At 37.1% G+C, this 13,267-nt stretch overlaps 1 protein-coding gene across 2 annotated transcripts in view; it reads right to left on the bottom strand.

The window, feature by feature from the left end:
• TMEM245 (transmembrane protein 245) overlaps positions 1 to 13,267 on the bottom strand; it is an 80,145-nt gene that overhangs the window by 40,911 nt on the left and 25,967 nt on the right. Inside the window, exons 7-10 of one of the 2 annotated variants that reach the window (XM_065667747.1) lie at positions 5,898 to 6,002; positions 4,491 to 4,573; positions 3,300 to 3,390; positions 2,420 to 2,518 (exon numbers count right to left, since the gene is read on the bottom strand). In XM_065667747.1, the coding sequence (XP_065523819.1) occupies positions 2,420 to 2,518; positions 3,300 to 3,390; positions 4,491 to 4,573; positions 5,898 to 6,002 (378 nt within the window). The remainder of the gene's footprint in view (positions 1 to 2,419; positions 2,519 to 3,299; positions 3,391 to 4,490; positions 4,574 to 5,897; positions 6,003 to 13,267) is intronic. The other variant, XM_065667748.1, reaches the window with a different exon arrangement.

Consider the following 13,267-nt stretch of genomic DNA (forward strand, 5'->3'; position numbering starts at 1 on the left):
ATGGCAAGTAGTATTCCAAGTGAAGTCCCTGCACCAGTTTATCTAAGAGCATTACATTTTCTGCTTATTACCAGTTCTCCCTAGACGCACTGTTATACTTTGTCATACACAATTAGCAATGCTCTTTAACAATCCACAGCAACACAGGGATATTGCTTCTGAGCTAGCAATTTATTTAGAGCAGAAACATGACAAGTAATCAAAAATGTCTCTCCAATACGCCTTTTGTATTTGTAAACCATATCTAGAACCTATTTCGTGTTCCTCTAGTTCTATTTTCAAAGGCAGGTCTCACGATTAACTAGCAGAATTAGTTATCATTTGCAAATTTTGTTAACATCTGTTACTCATACACATTTTAAGTTCATTGATATTCTGCAATTGTACTGTTGTAGCACCTAAGGCCTCAGGTGATGATAAATAAGGGATATGTATGGTCAACTAGCTCCTCTTCAAAAAATTCACTAGATCTTAAAAACAAATCCCCACACCTAAATTGACTAGGAAGAGGAAATTCTTGTTCTTGAAAAAGACACCTTGATTGCAGAGTTATACCATTATCTTCCAAGTTTATTATTCTGTTACTGTTTTACTTTACCGGGTACATAGATGCAATATATGTGCATCTATGTTGTTATGCACGTATCTATCGCAACATCTCCAGAACCTAGCAAAATGTATACCACTTGCTACCTACTGATCTTCTTAGAAAGTAGCAGTTAATCATTGAATCCAGATTTCACCAGCAATTCTTCCTCAATTCTACAGCTTTCGTGGAAGCAAATCACCTGAGCCTGGGCTCTTCAGTCACCTACAGACTAAAGCAAAACCATACAGGCCTCAAAATGAAGTGTGATTATTATGCTCAGGCAGCTGAAATAGTGGGGAGCATGAAAGCTGTACTGGGAGAGTCAGATATAGTGCAGATGTCCTCCACACCACACTATCATCTAGTTTACTAATTTTCATATACACTGAAGGATCACACAAGGCTATTGTAATATTACAGAAGGAAATAGCAAGGTGGAAAACACCAAGATATTTATGTGGATATGGAGTGCGGCAGAAGGGGCAGGACTAGAAATAGACTCTGGAAGCATTACCTGCAACTGGCAGGTAACTGGTTGCAGCCCAGCATGCCAATGGTAACACAGAGTGTCTAGTATGCAAACAACAACCAGGGAAACAGATTTGAAGATTGTAGGCAACGAGCATCAGTGCATTCCTGGAGCTCTTCCTCCCATTTTGACAGCCAGAAAAGCTGTTTCTTGCCCTACCAGAAGAACATCTACAAGGAATAAGCCTCACGGTATTCCCCTCCAATAACAGATGCAGGAAAGAAATCAAATAATGCAATGAACATAGATGGAAATTGTGCTGCATACTGCAGCAACAAAAGTACTTCTAAAGCACATGCAGTAACACAGGGCCCACCTGAATGATACAGTGCTACCGACCATCTCACACACAGGTTATATTGGTAAAAACAACAGGTTTATCAGTATAACTGTATCAAAAGTAAGTGCTTTTCTTGGTCAAATATTTAACACCGACTACTCCCAAGTGCTTAAGGCCAGCAAAATCTACTGTAGATACAGCTTTAATTTCTTACTAGTAGTCCCATACTCCTCAACAGCACCGTGTTATTTCTCTACATCCTCTTCTACAGCACTCTCTGGTCAGAAAAAGAAACTGATTCTTTCCCCTTCTATTTTGATTACTGTAGTGAAACTCTTTCTTCTTTTAACAGAGTTCTTCTTGGAACATTAGAGGTAATTTAAAAATAATCATATGAAGAAAAAGGTTAAAATACTATAATTGCAATTATTTAAATACACAGAAGTATCTCAGGGGTATGACTTCTGGATTTTGGTATTTCCGTTGCATGATGGCTAATGAGTTGCTTTTTTCTTTAAAAGGCACACAGCACTGGCAACATAAAAATTATTTAACTCTTACAAACTTTTCACAGTTCGGTGTGCAGAACCCATTATAGGAAGGCTGGTACAGCTGGCAAAAATGCATTGTAAGGAATATAGTGAAAGGACAATTCCTTTCTCAAAATTTCAAATTAATCAAAGTTATACAAATCATGCAGAATACCAGTTTCCTTTTCTTAGACCCTCAAAATGACAAAATTTGAGTGAAAAGCTCTGAACTATGACACACTAAATATAAGAAATAAGGAAAGAATAAATAAATTGTCATACATATACCCATACATAATTAAAGTGAAGGAAGGTGCTCTGGCTGTACTCACACCGTGACAGTACAGTAACTTGACATTATTACCAACTTTTTATTATTATGAGCTTTATTCAGCTATTTGCTTATCTCTTTCTCAGAAGCACATGCATAGCATAATTATCTCGAAGTACAAAATAACAGTTCATGTAAATGCCATTTAAAGGCTACTCACCTTCACAAACCAAGAGTGATAAAGCCTGTCCCAGAGCTCTAGCACTTGTTTTTCAATTACGGCGGTGTTATTCACTTTTTCTCCTAAAATCTTATGGAGCTAAAAAAAATAGAAATCTTTTATTGTACACAACAGAATGAAGCTGGCATCTACTCACCGACTCCAAGCTAGATGAATCACATAAGACTGTCAGTAAAGGCATGGCTCAAACCCAAATGAAAAGCTGAGTATAAGTATTGAACACATATTTCAGACAACATGGTTCACAACATGAGCATTTTGTCTGCAGAAAAACATTCCGCTGCACTAAGCTGAGGACTTCCTTCTGCACTGAAAAACAAGTGTTATCTCTGAAATGCTTAATCTACAACCCTTGATCATCCTTAGGGTAAATATTTCAAATAATTTGAGATGTGCACTAGTATCAAATGAATCTTGTCAAATTCTCCTGAAGAAAGTTAACTTAAATAGTTATTAAAAAGAAAAATATCCAGTCTACCACACAGCCCACACAGAAACGAGAACGCTGCTGTCGAAAAAAAGTTAAAAATAAAGTCTTCATTGTCTACAATTGAGGAGCTAAAGCTAGATGAAAAAATTAGTCATCTTTATCTGATGTGCTTTCACTGGCAATCTTATGAAAAGCGATGACAAATTTTTCAGTTCTTAAAAATAAATATTCCTCTGAGCAGAAAAGACTACTGAAATCATTCCCACCCCTCCTTCAACTCACAAACTAGAGAGTCGAAAGAATAGTTCTGTCAACAAAACAGTTAACCCCATAGAAAAAAATTGCTGACAAACGTATTTTTCTTTCTCCTTACTTTTATGAAACACAAGAAATGAAAACATTAAAAAAGTTGGGGGAACTTACGCTTACCTTATGTGTAATCCATTCTCGGCCATATTGGTATACATTATTAACTGCTGAATTGAGTGCCTTCTGAATAACCTGGGCTTCTGGGAGCCAGCTGATTTTTTGTTTTCAAAGAAGGAAAACAAAGTTAAATGCTCTGTAGTTTACTCGCCTCATTACACCTAAAACACACTACAAATTAACATTCTGAAACAACAACAAAAGCATTTGAGTTACATATAAACTTACTACAATTAGAATATTTTCTCTTACATATGAGAAAAGCTGTTCCTTGATAAGCAAATCACAATTAAATCTAAGGCATGTCACTGCATCTGGAATTCTCCAAAGTTCCTGAAACCTTAGTTAAATTGGTATCTCAACCTTTTCAAAGAGATCTGCTCTTTAATCTGTATGCATGCTATTCACACCACATTCTTAGAAATTTTCCTAGTGTTCTAGTTCTGAAAATACTACACAAAACAGTCTCATTTTAGCTGCAAATACAACCTTCTGAATTACGAGCTGAATGTAAATTGTTAACATAAGTTTCCCTGAAAAAGCAACCAGATGAAGCAACATGTTTTAAGTCGATTTTCTCTACATGCACTTCTCAAAGTCTTCTCAACCCCTTAATAGCTGCCTCGGTGTTTGCTTTAATCATGCGACTTAAAAATTTCCCACACTATACAGATAAGATTCACTTCACAAGAACAGCCCTTCCCAGCTGATTAATACCAAACTCTCCCCATCCACCATTCTTCTTTCCACTCGTGAACTGTTCTTCAAGAACCCAAAGGAATTCTGCAGCCAGCTCTCCTCATTAACAAAGTATCTCAGCTCTCATCTTGCAACCTCCTACAGACAGCTTATTTGCCATTACTTTACTTTCACAGGTAAAAGGGAAAATAATGTTGACCCCTCTACTCTCTGCACTATGAAAGTTTTCCCTCCAAAACTGAAACTAGAGAAGTTTACACAGCTGTACTTTGTCACCGAAATCCAACTAGTCCTCAAATGAGATACCACACTGACAGTCCTCCATAGTAATCCATAAACACTACTGCTGCCTGAGAGTTTAGCTTTTACATCTCCTGTAACTGTCACTCGCATTTTTGTTCACCTAAGGGATCTTTATATTAAAAATTATGTATAAGAGCACCTGGAAACTTGTTCACCCACCCTATACTATTCGCTTAACTTCAGCATTCTTACTTTGCCCATTCTGGGTGACTGGCTACTGTCTCATTGATCAAGCTGCTTGTGACTTGAATCATGTGAACACTCTCTTGATGTACCTAAATTAAATACAGAAAGGAAAAATGTTACATAATGTAAACAGGAACTCTTCCTACATTCAGAGAGGCTTCTTTCTTTTCCCCTTTTTTTTTTTTCTTGGAGGGGAGGAGGGTGGGAAGGAGGAACACCAACAGTTTGTACATTTCAAGAAGAATTCTTCCAATGCAGAACTGGAAGTTCATTTAACCCAATGAAAGATTAGGTGCCATTAACCCCCAAAAAGCAGTCAATAATCATCAGTCTGTTCTGACAATTTTGGTCACACACCGTGTGACTAGCAATAGCAAATGGAAATTTAAACCTTCTCAGTGCAAAAAAAATTAACAATACAGCAGTACGGTCAAGGGAAGCACTAAAAAATACAAAGCACAGTTTCAGATATACTTTTTTAAGCCATGGATCAACGAAATGTAAAAGTTAATAAATGCTCAGCTCTAATGTGACCAACCGTGCTATGAAGTGCTTCACCAAATTAATTCTCCAATAAGAATGATGAAAGACACCTTTTATAAATACATTAGTGTTCCTTTTATGAATATAAGGAAGCTTTAGGCAGAAATGTTTGCACAACTTTTAAAGCTTTCAATTTTAAGTACTCAACACTATATAAACCTACATTTTGGAAAAAGGAGGCTGCATCGGAACCCATTGATTTTTTTGTTCTGCAACTGTATTCAAGTCAAACATTCAATCTCCACTGTTCATTGACTGTTTCAAGTATGAAACAGTAGCATAAAAAAAAAAACCAAAACACGAGGAGGAAAAAAAAAGTACATGAGTGACCTCTTCTGGTGAGAAAAAAACCCCACCACCCAAAAGAGAACCACAAACCAAAAAACAACTTCAGAGAATATGTGATCATAACCTCAGCACATTTAAACTCAGAACAGGATACCATGAGGTTATTACAGGCAATTACACAAGCAAATTGATAAATAAACCTTAAGCATTTTGCAAATATGTTTCTGATCAAGGTAAATTAAAAAGAAAAAATCTAAGTAACTGTTGTTGACACAAAGTGTAACAGGATGCAAACCAAATCTGTTCCTATAACATATAAGCTAGTATTTCTTTTACTAGAATAAATTTCATATTTCCAAATGCCTATATACTTGTTTTGTCATATATGTAAATGAATATATAAATACAATATATAGATTTTTATATGTAAGAAATCTTGGAATGGTAACACCTTCAAGTACAAAGCATTTAGTTGCTAAATCACAAAAAAGTCCTCACGCTACAAAATTTTGCATAAATATCAGTAACCATCATTCAGCATTTAAAATGAACTCTATGATTATGTTACTTAGCACACAGTACCTTTGCAGTAAGGAGCAGCGCTAGCAGAAGGGTTCCTATTACTAGCAAAAATATTATGAAAATGCTGATTATTTTATCTAGCATTTTCTCCAACCACACGATCATCTGTGCAGAAAAAAGAAAAACCAAATCATAGCATAGAAATCAATCTTTCACGAAAGCAGCGCCATATGCTACATGACAGTATTGTTATCTTTATTTACAATCACAGTGCAAAATCAGGCTCTAAACAAACCGCATTTACGCCCAAGCTTGGAGATGAACAATTAACAAGCGATGTTAGCATGATTAAGGTCATGGTGTGACATGTGATTTTGCAAACAACATTTACACGTTACCACAAGACATAGCAAGCTCTCTGCAAAGCAAGCAATACTTCAACATTTACTTACTAGACCTAAGGAAACTAGCATTCATGTCAGCTATGAACTTAGAAACTTGTCTTTGTTTCTTGTCCTTCAGCAACTTGGAAACTCACTGACACTATCTGCACAGGACTTGAAATCTATCATGGTATGCTGTAAAGTACAACTTTGACTTTCAAATCTGACTAGCTTATACATACCTAAACAAAAAATTGGGTATTTCTACAAGTAACCAATTTTTTAAAGCTGCCTATTATCTTCTGAACTGAAACGGGGCTAGAGGTTTTCTGCATTACTGAACATCAGGCCAATTATTCAGCACCAACTATTTCTATCTGCTTTTAATCTCAAAAGGATGCTTAGCATTGAACATGCCTCAGCTAAACTTACTAATATGGGAAACAGGCATGTATGTTGTTCCATTAGGATGTGGAAAGGGCCATTCTATATATGTCCACAAACAAAGAGGTATACCACTTAAGACTGGAGAAATTCTGATAGTATTATTGAAAACAATAGACCTGCACAGCCATGACTCTGCAGAGTGCTTTGGAATAGGGCAAGACGAGCTTCATCTTGATCACAAACTGGCTGTTTACATATAAAAATCTGTGAAAGCCCAAGCAAGTATCATCAAATGCAATTTTCTAGCTTCTATGGTTCAAATACCAAGGCTCTTTCTACTCCATCTGACGTTACTGCAGGAAAAAGCAGCAGGACAGCTGTAAAATTTGTGCTTTAGAGAACTGAGGTCAAAGCCAATGTGCAGTAGATGAAAGTATTTCCAAGTGACTACAACAAGTCCTATATTCAGTGATTACACTGATAACTTTTTAGTTAGAGATCTTACAAAACTATTAACACACTTGAAGATGGTTTACACTAGTTTTTTCTTATCTCCCCTATCCCCACATGTGCAATTGGCCTAGGAACTTCTGCAGACTGCTGTAGAAGAGTTGAGCTAGCTAACAATGAAGTTCTATCTCCCATTTGGAAAAAATAAAAGGCAAGGATTTTTTTTTTGGTGCTCATCCTGTAGCATCTCAGCAGTTAATATATATTAAGCAATCATTTTTAAACTTCAAGCTCTTTTACAACTAGCTCCTTGTTGATCCAAATTAACATGAACAGTATATTCAGCATTTTAGAACTGCTGCTCACATTGAAGAAAGCTGGAAGAAAACAAAATCCTTTTAAAAGAAACAAGGTGTTGAGCCAGCAAATTTCTGTAACAAAATCTGCACTGTGTTATGACCTGCAGAAAGGAATTCAGAGAACCTGAAAGAATCGGCAAAATCTTTTCTTTGATACTTGGCATTGCTGAAATACTTCAGCCATCAGAAATGCCCTGCCAGTGCTAGAGGGAGCTTAGCGCCTACAGCAGTAGTACAGCTTTCTGAAAAACTCTGAGTAGTCTCTACATGCAGCACTTTAGAAATAAGACTGTAAACAGGACTTGCTGTGCCCTTCCAAGCCCCACATACATCTAAGGATTATGCAAGAGAAGCAAAAAATAAAAGGCCCTACTTTGAAGGTCAGAAATCAGAAATAGCACTGAAAAACACTGGATGGCCTAGGGATGGAAATTTTATAGCATGGACTTCAAAATGAAGCTATAAAAAATTAAAGCTGCCCTTGTTATTTCCTAGTTAACAAACTAATTGCTATTTATCTTCTAAGTTACAGATAAAAGAAATCCACTAGCTAGTCTTGCATATAGCACCTTAATCACTCATTGAATGCAAGAAATGGAGGTAGTGTCAGAGATTTCAAACAATGCTAGCCTCAATGTTTGTGTGAATAGTATGCAACAGATGAAATCCCAGTACAGCTAAAGCTGTATTGCTTAGGTGTTTCACCATGGTAATAACTACTAGAAGATCAAACACCAAAAGATTAGGATGAGGACTCTCTCTGAACTAGAGCATGATGAACAGGGGATCTTTCCTTGACACCCCTTACTGTAGGCTGGAGTATGCCTACACTGCTACTGAGGTGCAGCTGCAGCACATGTGAAGCCTTTCAACTAGTAAAGTAATGGCAGCTCTGATGTACCAGAACAAGCAGCAGCCTCAGCCATGCAGGCACACCTTGAGTTTATTTACTTGGGCAGGTAGCCCAAGCAAGCCAGATGAAAGCCAGCTCTGGTATGCCTACAGGTACTGCAATTACATCTCTCACCACAGTCCTAAGGAGATCCAGGTTACATGACTGGTACATACATATAACAGAAGATTGAACTGGACAGAGTATTGTATAAGTAAAAGCAGATGTACAACATTGATTTAGGGCTATATTTACCATTCCTTTAATTTGTTTGCTATTAAGCCTCCCTTCCTTCCTCTACTCTTACCCACAATACTTTCTTCAGAAGAACTCACCTTTGCACACTCATGCTAAGTACTGCATAGGTGCTACGTTACTGCAGGTAAACTAGTCTGTTAAATCCCTGTGCGCTTGTACTTACCAGTGAAGCAGGTCCAGACTTCCTTCTTACCCCAAACCTGCCAGACCTCCCTTTACATCCTCCCTGTAAACCATGGGCATGCACACAAAGACAAACATATACTGACTAAGCACCAGTCATTAGCCAGAGATCATGATGTTTTAAATTCAGTTCCAAGCTTCTAATCTAAAGGTTAGTCAACAGCAGAAAGCTAATGTTGCCATATCATCAAAAATGACACAAAGGTAAAGGAAAGCCAGGCTCCTAAGCTACAGAAGGTCACACTTGTAAAACCAACTGAAATGTTACTTATTTGCGATGTCCACAAAAAACCTACCCTTTATTGTCACAGTTTTGAAGGGAAGGGCAACAATTTTTAATTTTTTTTTTTATTAAGCTCACTGTAAAAAAATGTTTTTAAGTTGAGTTGCATTCCATTAAAATGCTTCTCAATAATTTGCAAATACTCCCTGCTTTCAGCTTTTGGGTGATAATACAAAATTGTATGTAATACACCTGACTATAATACAACTACAGCTCATGCTTAACAATTGGAAATCCTACTATCTAGATAGATTCTCCATGTTATGTGTATATGAATTCATGTTTTCATCTTTTGCACTGCACAGCCATCAGAACACTAGTTTTTCTAGTATGTTTTATTTACTACATTACCCACATGGTGAAGCATACCTAGGTATCTACTTAATTTTCAATTAAATCTACTTAAAATTGCCAAAATATACTATTTTCTTTCTTCAGACAGCTTCACTATCTATCAGGATATCTATCTAAGACATTTCTTAGACTTGCTGACATTTCCTTTTAGCTCAGTTAATATTTGAAGGTATCATCTTATTAAGATCATCTGATGAGAATAAGGGGAGGCCTGTAAACAGGACACATCTCAGGGTTCTGTTGAAATGAGTCACATTAGTAGGTAAGTTAAAAAAGATAGAGAACAGGCTATATAAGGTCTCGGTCTACTTACACCAGTGTCCCCCCAGCAGCTACAGCAGAATTTGGCAATTCTCTCAAAAACTTGAGCCGTAGGCAATATTATAAAGAACAAATCATGCTAGCCCAAATGAATCTAGTCTTATGTTTTGGGCTACATATACCTTGTTAAACTATTTGAGCATATACTATTTTTGTTTGTCAGAATAATAATAATTAAAAAAAAAGTTTTAAGCAACTCTGACAGAAGCTCTTAAAACAACAGGAAGAAAAGAAAGGGTTTCTCACTATCAATCATAATCAGCCATCATTCCAAGCTGCGGTCTCTAGGTGGTGTATTTTTACTTTCTTTGTAGATTAACAGAAATTTATCTTGGTGTTCTCACAGTACTTCCCTTCAGAGACCAGCAAGGAAAAAGGTACAAAGGAATCAACCTTTTAACTGCATCCAGTGTTCTGTATTACAAATCTTCTTTCTTTGCCTCTGGCAAAGTATGATTGTTTTTTTTTAATTTAATCTAAGTTGTTTAGTTTTCAGGTTTTTGTGTTTTTTTTTTTTGTTGTTGTTTTTTTTTTTTTTAAGAAAGAAAGAAAGAAAAAAACAAACCCATAAGAACCTGATACAGTTTGCTTAGCATTTTTTTGCCTTTTTTTTGGGGGGGGGAGGTGGTTGTTTTGGGATTTTGGTTTTTTTTTTCCCCCCATCTTGATTGTAATATTACTACTTGCTCATGCAACAGAAGTCAGCACTGCATGTAACACTATACTTTCAGGATCTCTTCCTATGATATAGCATAGAAAAACAGTTTTGAAAAATAGCTCCCAGGAATCAAGGAATAACTCTGGTAAGAAACTGTATCCACAGGGTTTTGCCCCGTAATGTGAATCTCGGCTCAAAATCTAGACATTTTAGACTTCAAAGCAATTACAGTGATTTTTGCAATCTATCAATATTAATTAAAAAAAATTAAAATCCACATGCATGACTTTTCAAGCAATAAAATTACAAACTCAGAGCCAGAAAAAAGGAGTTGAGACTAAACTTCACCTGCGGCTCACTGAACTCAGCTCTTCACCTAAACTGTGCTAACAAACCAATACCTAATGAAAAAAATTTTATGAAAGGTTATGGTTGCATGTATTTGCTAATCGAAAGTCACTCCCATAACACAAACACTTTCAAGTCAGGAAATAAAAATGTCATCTTAAAACAACATTCAAAAAATCCCCTCTTAATAGACAGATACAACTGTATCATGAACTGAATTCACCATTCAAATATAACCCAATGATGAAGTGAGCAACTCTACTTTCTTGTTCAGGAACACAAAAAGCCTTTCCCTTCCCCGCCCCCCCCCCCCCCCCCCATATCATATAATGCTGAATTCACTGATCAAATTCACTGAGTTTAATGACGATCAAACCTTTTAAATTCATTATAGCTGCTCAGCCTGGACACTACAGGCAGCATTCTTGCCCATCTGCCACCCACAGCAGGTAACAGCTGTGCAGCCCCATTTCATTGTTTTCAAGAACCTTTTAGAGAGTTGTGCCAATGGCCCCATGCTCTACTCTGTTCCTCTTCTTTTCAACACTGTTCAGAATGACAGTATTTTTGGTGTCTTCCACAACACGCAAGGCAGATTTATAGTTTCTATTGTACTACCTACTGAATGGCAAGGATGGGTTGTTACTTGTAATACCATAGCAACTATGCTGACTTTCCCACTAATACTGAAGTGGTGAGGATAAAAGTTGGTGCTGGAAACTTAACTCATTTCCAGATATTGTACTTGACTTTTTCTCTTTCACTTAATTACTTTGTTTCCATATATTTTATCACATCCTAGTCTTTTCACCTTTAAAACTCTGAGGTCTTGCAAATGTACATGTTACAGGCATCGCTCCCCAGCTCTGTGCTTGCTTGAAGCAATGACACTGCCCAAGTCCCAGAGAAATATCACTGCATTGAATTGTCCAGATTTCAATTACATGTGAGGCCAAACACGGACTGAATCAGTTTTAACTTCTCTTGAGATGAGAGAGGAGAGAATTAGATATCAGAAAAAAAATGTTCACTATGAGGGTGGCAAGGCACTGGAACAGGTTGTCCAGAGTTTTGGCTGCCCCATCCCGGGCAGTGTTCAAGGCCAGGCTGGGCAGGGCTTTGAGCAACCTGGTCTAGTAGAAGGTGTCTCTGCCCATGGCAGGGGGTTGGAACTGGATGAGCTTTAAGGTCCCTTCCAACCCAAACCATTCTATGATTCTATGTCAGTTCTCAAAACTAGAGTAGTTAACACTACTTGGCTCAGGTGAACCATGGGAACCAAGGAGTACATTTCTTATAAAGCACATCACACTTTTAAAAGCCACACACACAAAAAAAAAATATTTTACCTGTACCAACTCCTTTAATTTTATTTTTTTTCTTTGCTAGCCCTCACTTCCCTTAGGACTGTCCTTAGATCCAGCAGTTCTGAGACCATCTGTATTCTCATTTCGCTCCTGCTACACTGAATACCACTGAGTATGCAGGACAGTTTGACACTTCAAAAGTGAAAAATTAACAGCACTGACTGAAGCCAGCCAATGCACTATTGTGATCACTTACATTCACTGCTTTACAGCTGCACTTCACCTTCATCACTCCCACGTAAATTCAGTTAACTGACGCTTTCTCCAAGTAGCAGACAGCTCTCCAGTCCAGGAGGGAACTGGATCTGTCATGCATACAAGTGAGGAGCAGGTGGGGATCAACTGTTCTTGAATAAAAGCGCCACTAAATCAAACTGCTGCTTGAAATGCTAACACAATACTCTGCTGTACAAAACATTTAATTATGTGCATTCATTTTACAAGACAAGAGATCAGGTAGAATTATGACCTTCAGTAGCTTATATCAAGAGCTGGATGAGACACTTGGGAGAGAAAACTAAGAAGCAAGGCATGTTAAGTAGTGTTCATGCTGCAAAAACACCAAAAAGCCAAAGAACTCCCCAAAACCACAGAATCCATTAGTTGGAATCACAATTTTTCTGTTTATTTACCTTCTTATTAAGCCAGTGCCACAGCTTGTCAGTGGCAGGGGGAGACGGAAGAAAAAGGGGAAAAAAAAAAAGACAAGAACACAGTGGAAAATTATTGAAAAATGCAGTAATAGAAAAGGGGGAAAAAAAGCAATGAGAGGCAGGCAAAGTCTTCGACAATGAAAATGAAACTGTTCCAGACACAAAAGGTAAATTGCAACAGGAAGAAAAGATCACAACTTCTAATGCAAGAGTCTAGATTTTACTATTTACATGCACTATTTGAAACAAAGAGGGATAGAACAAATAACAATTCATATTTAATGGTATTAACAGAGCCATCAGCATAATCTGGGCAATTCCAGTTTAATTATACTAAGAGCTAACATTTCAAATTTCAGAGCAGGACCTGTAAACATACTCTGAGAAGGGCACTTTAGTGAAACATGAAGACTTAACATGAGATACTTGTTTATTTCATTAGTGCTCCCATTCAGGCACTTCCCGTGTATTTCAAAACACTCCTATTATGTCATCTACAATTAGACAAATTTTGGCTGGCTTTTTTAGTACCAC

Source organism: Lathamus discolor, chromosome 2 (genome assembly GCF_037157495.1).
Source record: "Lathamus discolor isolate bLatDis1 chromosome 2, bLatDis1.hap1, whole genome shotgun sequence".
Taxonomy (NCBI): Eukaryota; Metazoa; Chordata; class Aves; order Psittaciformes; family Psittacidae; genus Lathamus; species Lathamus discolor.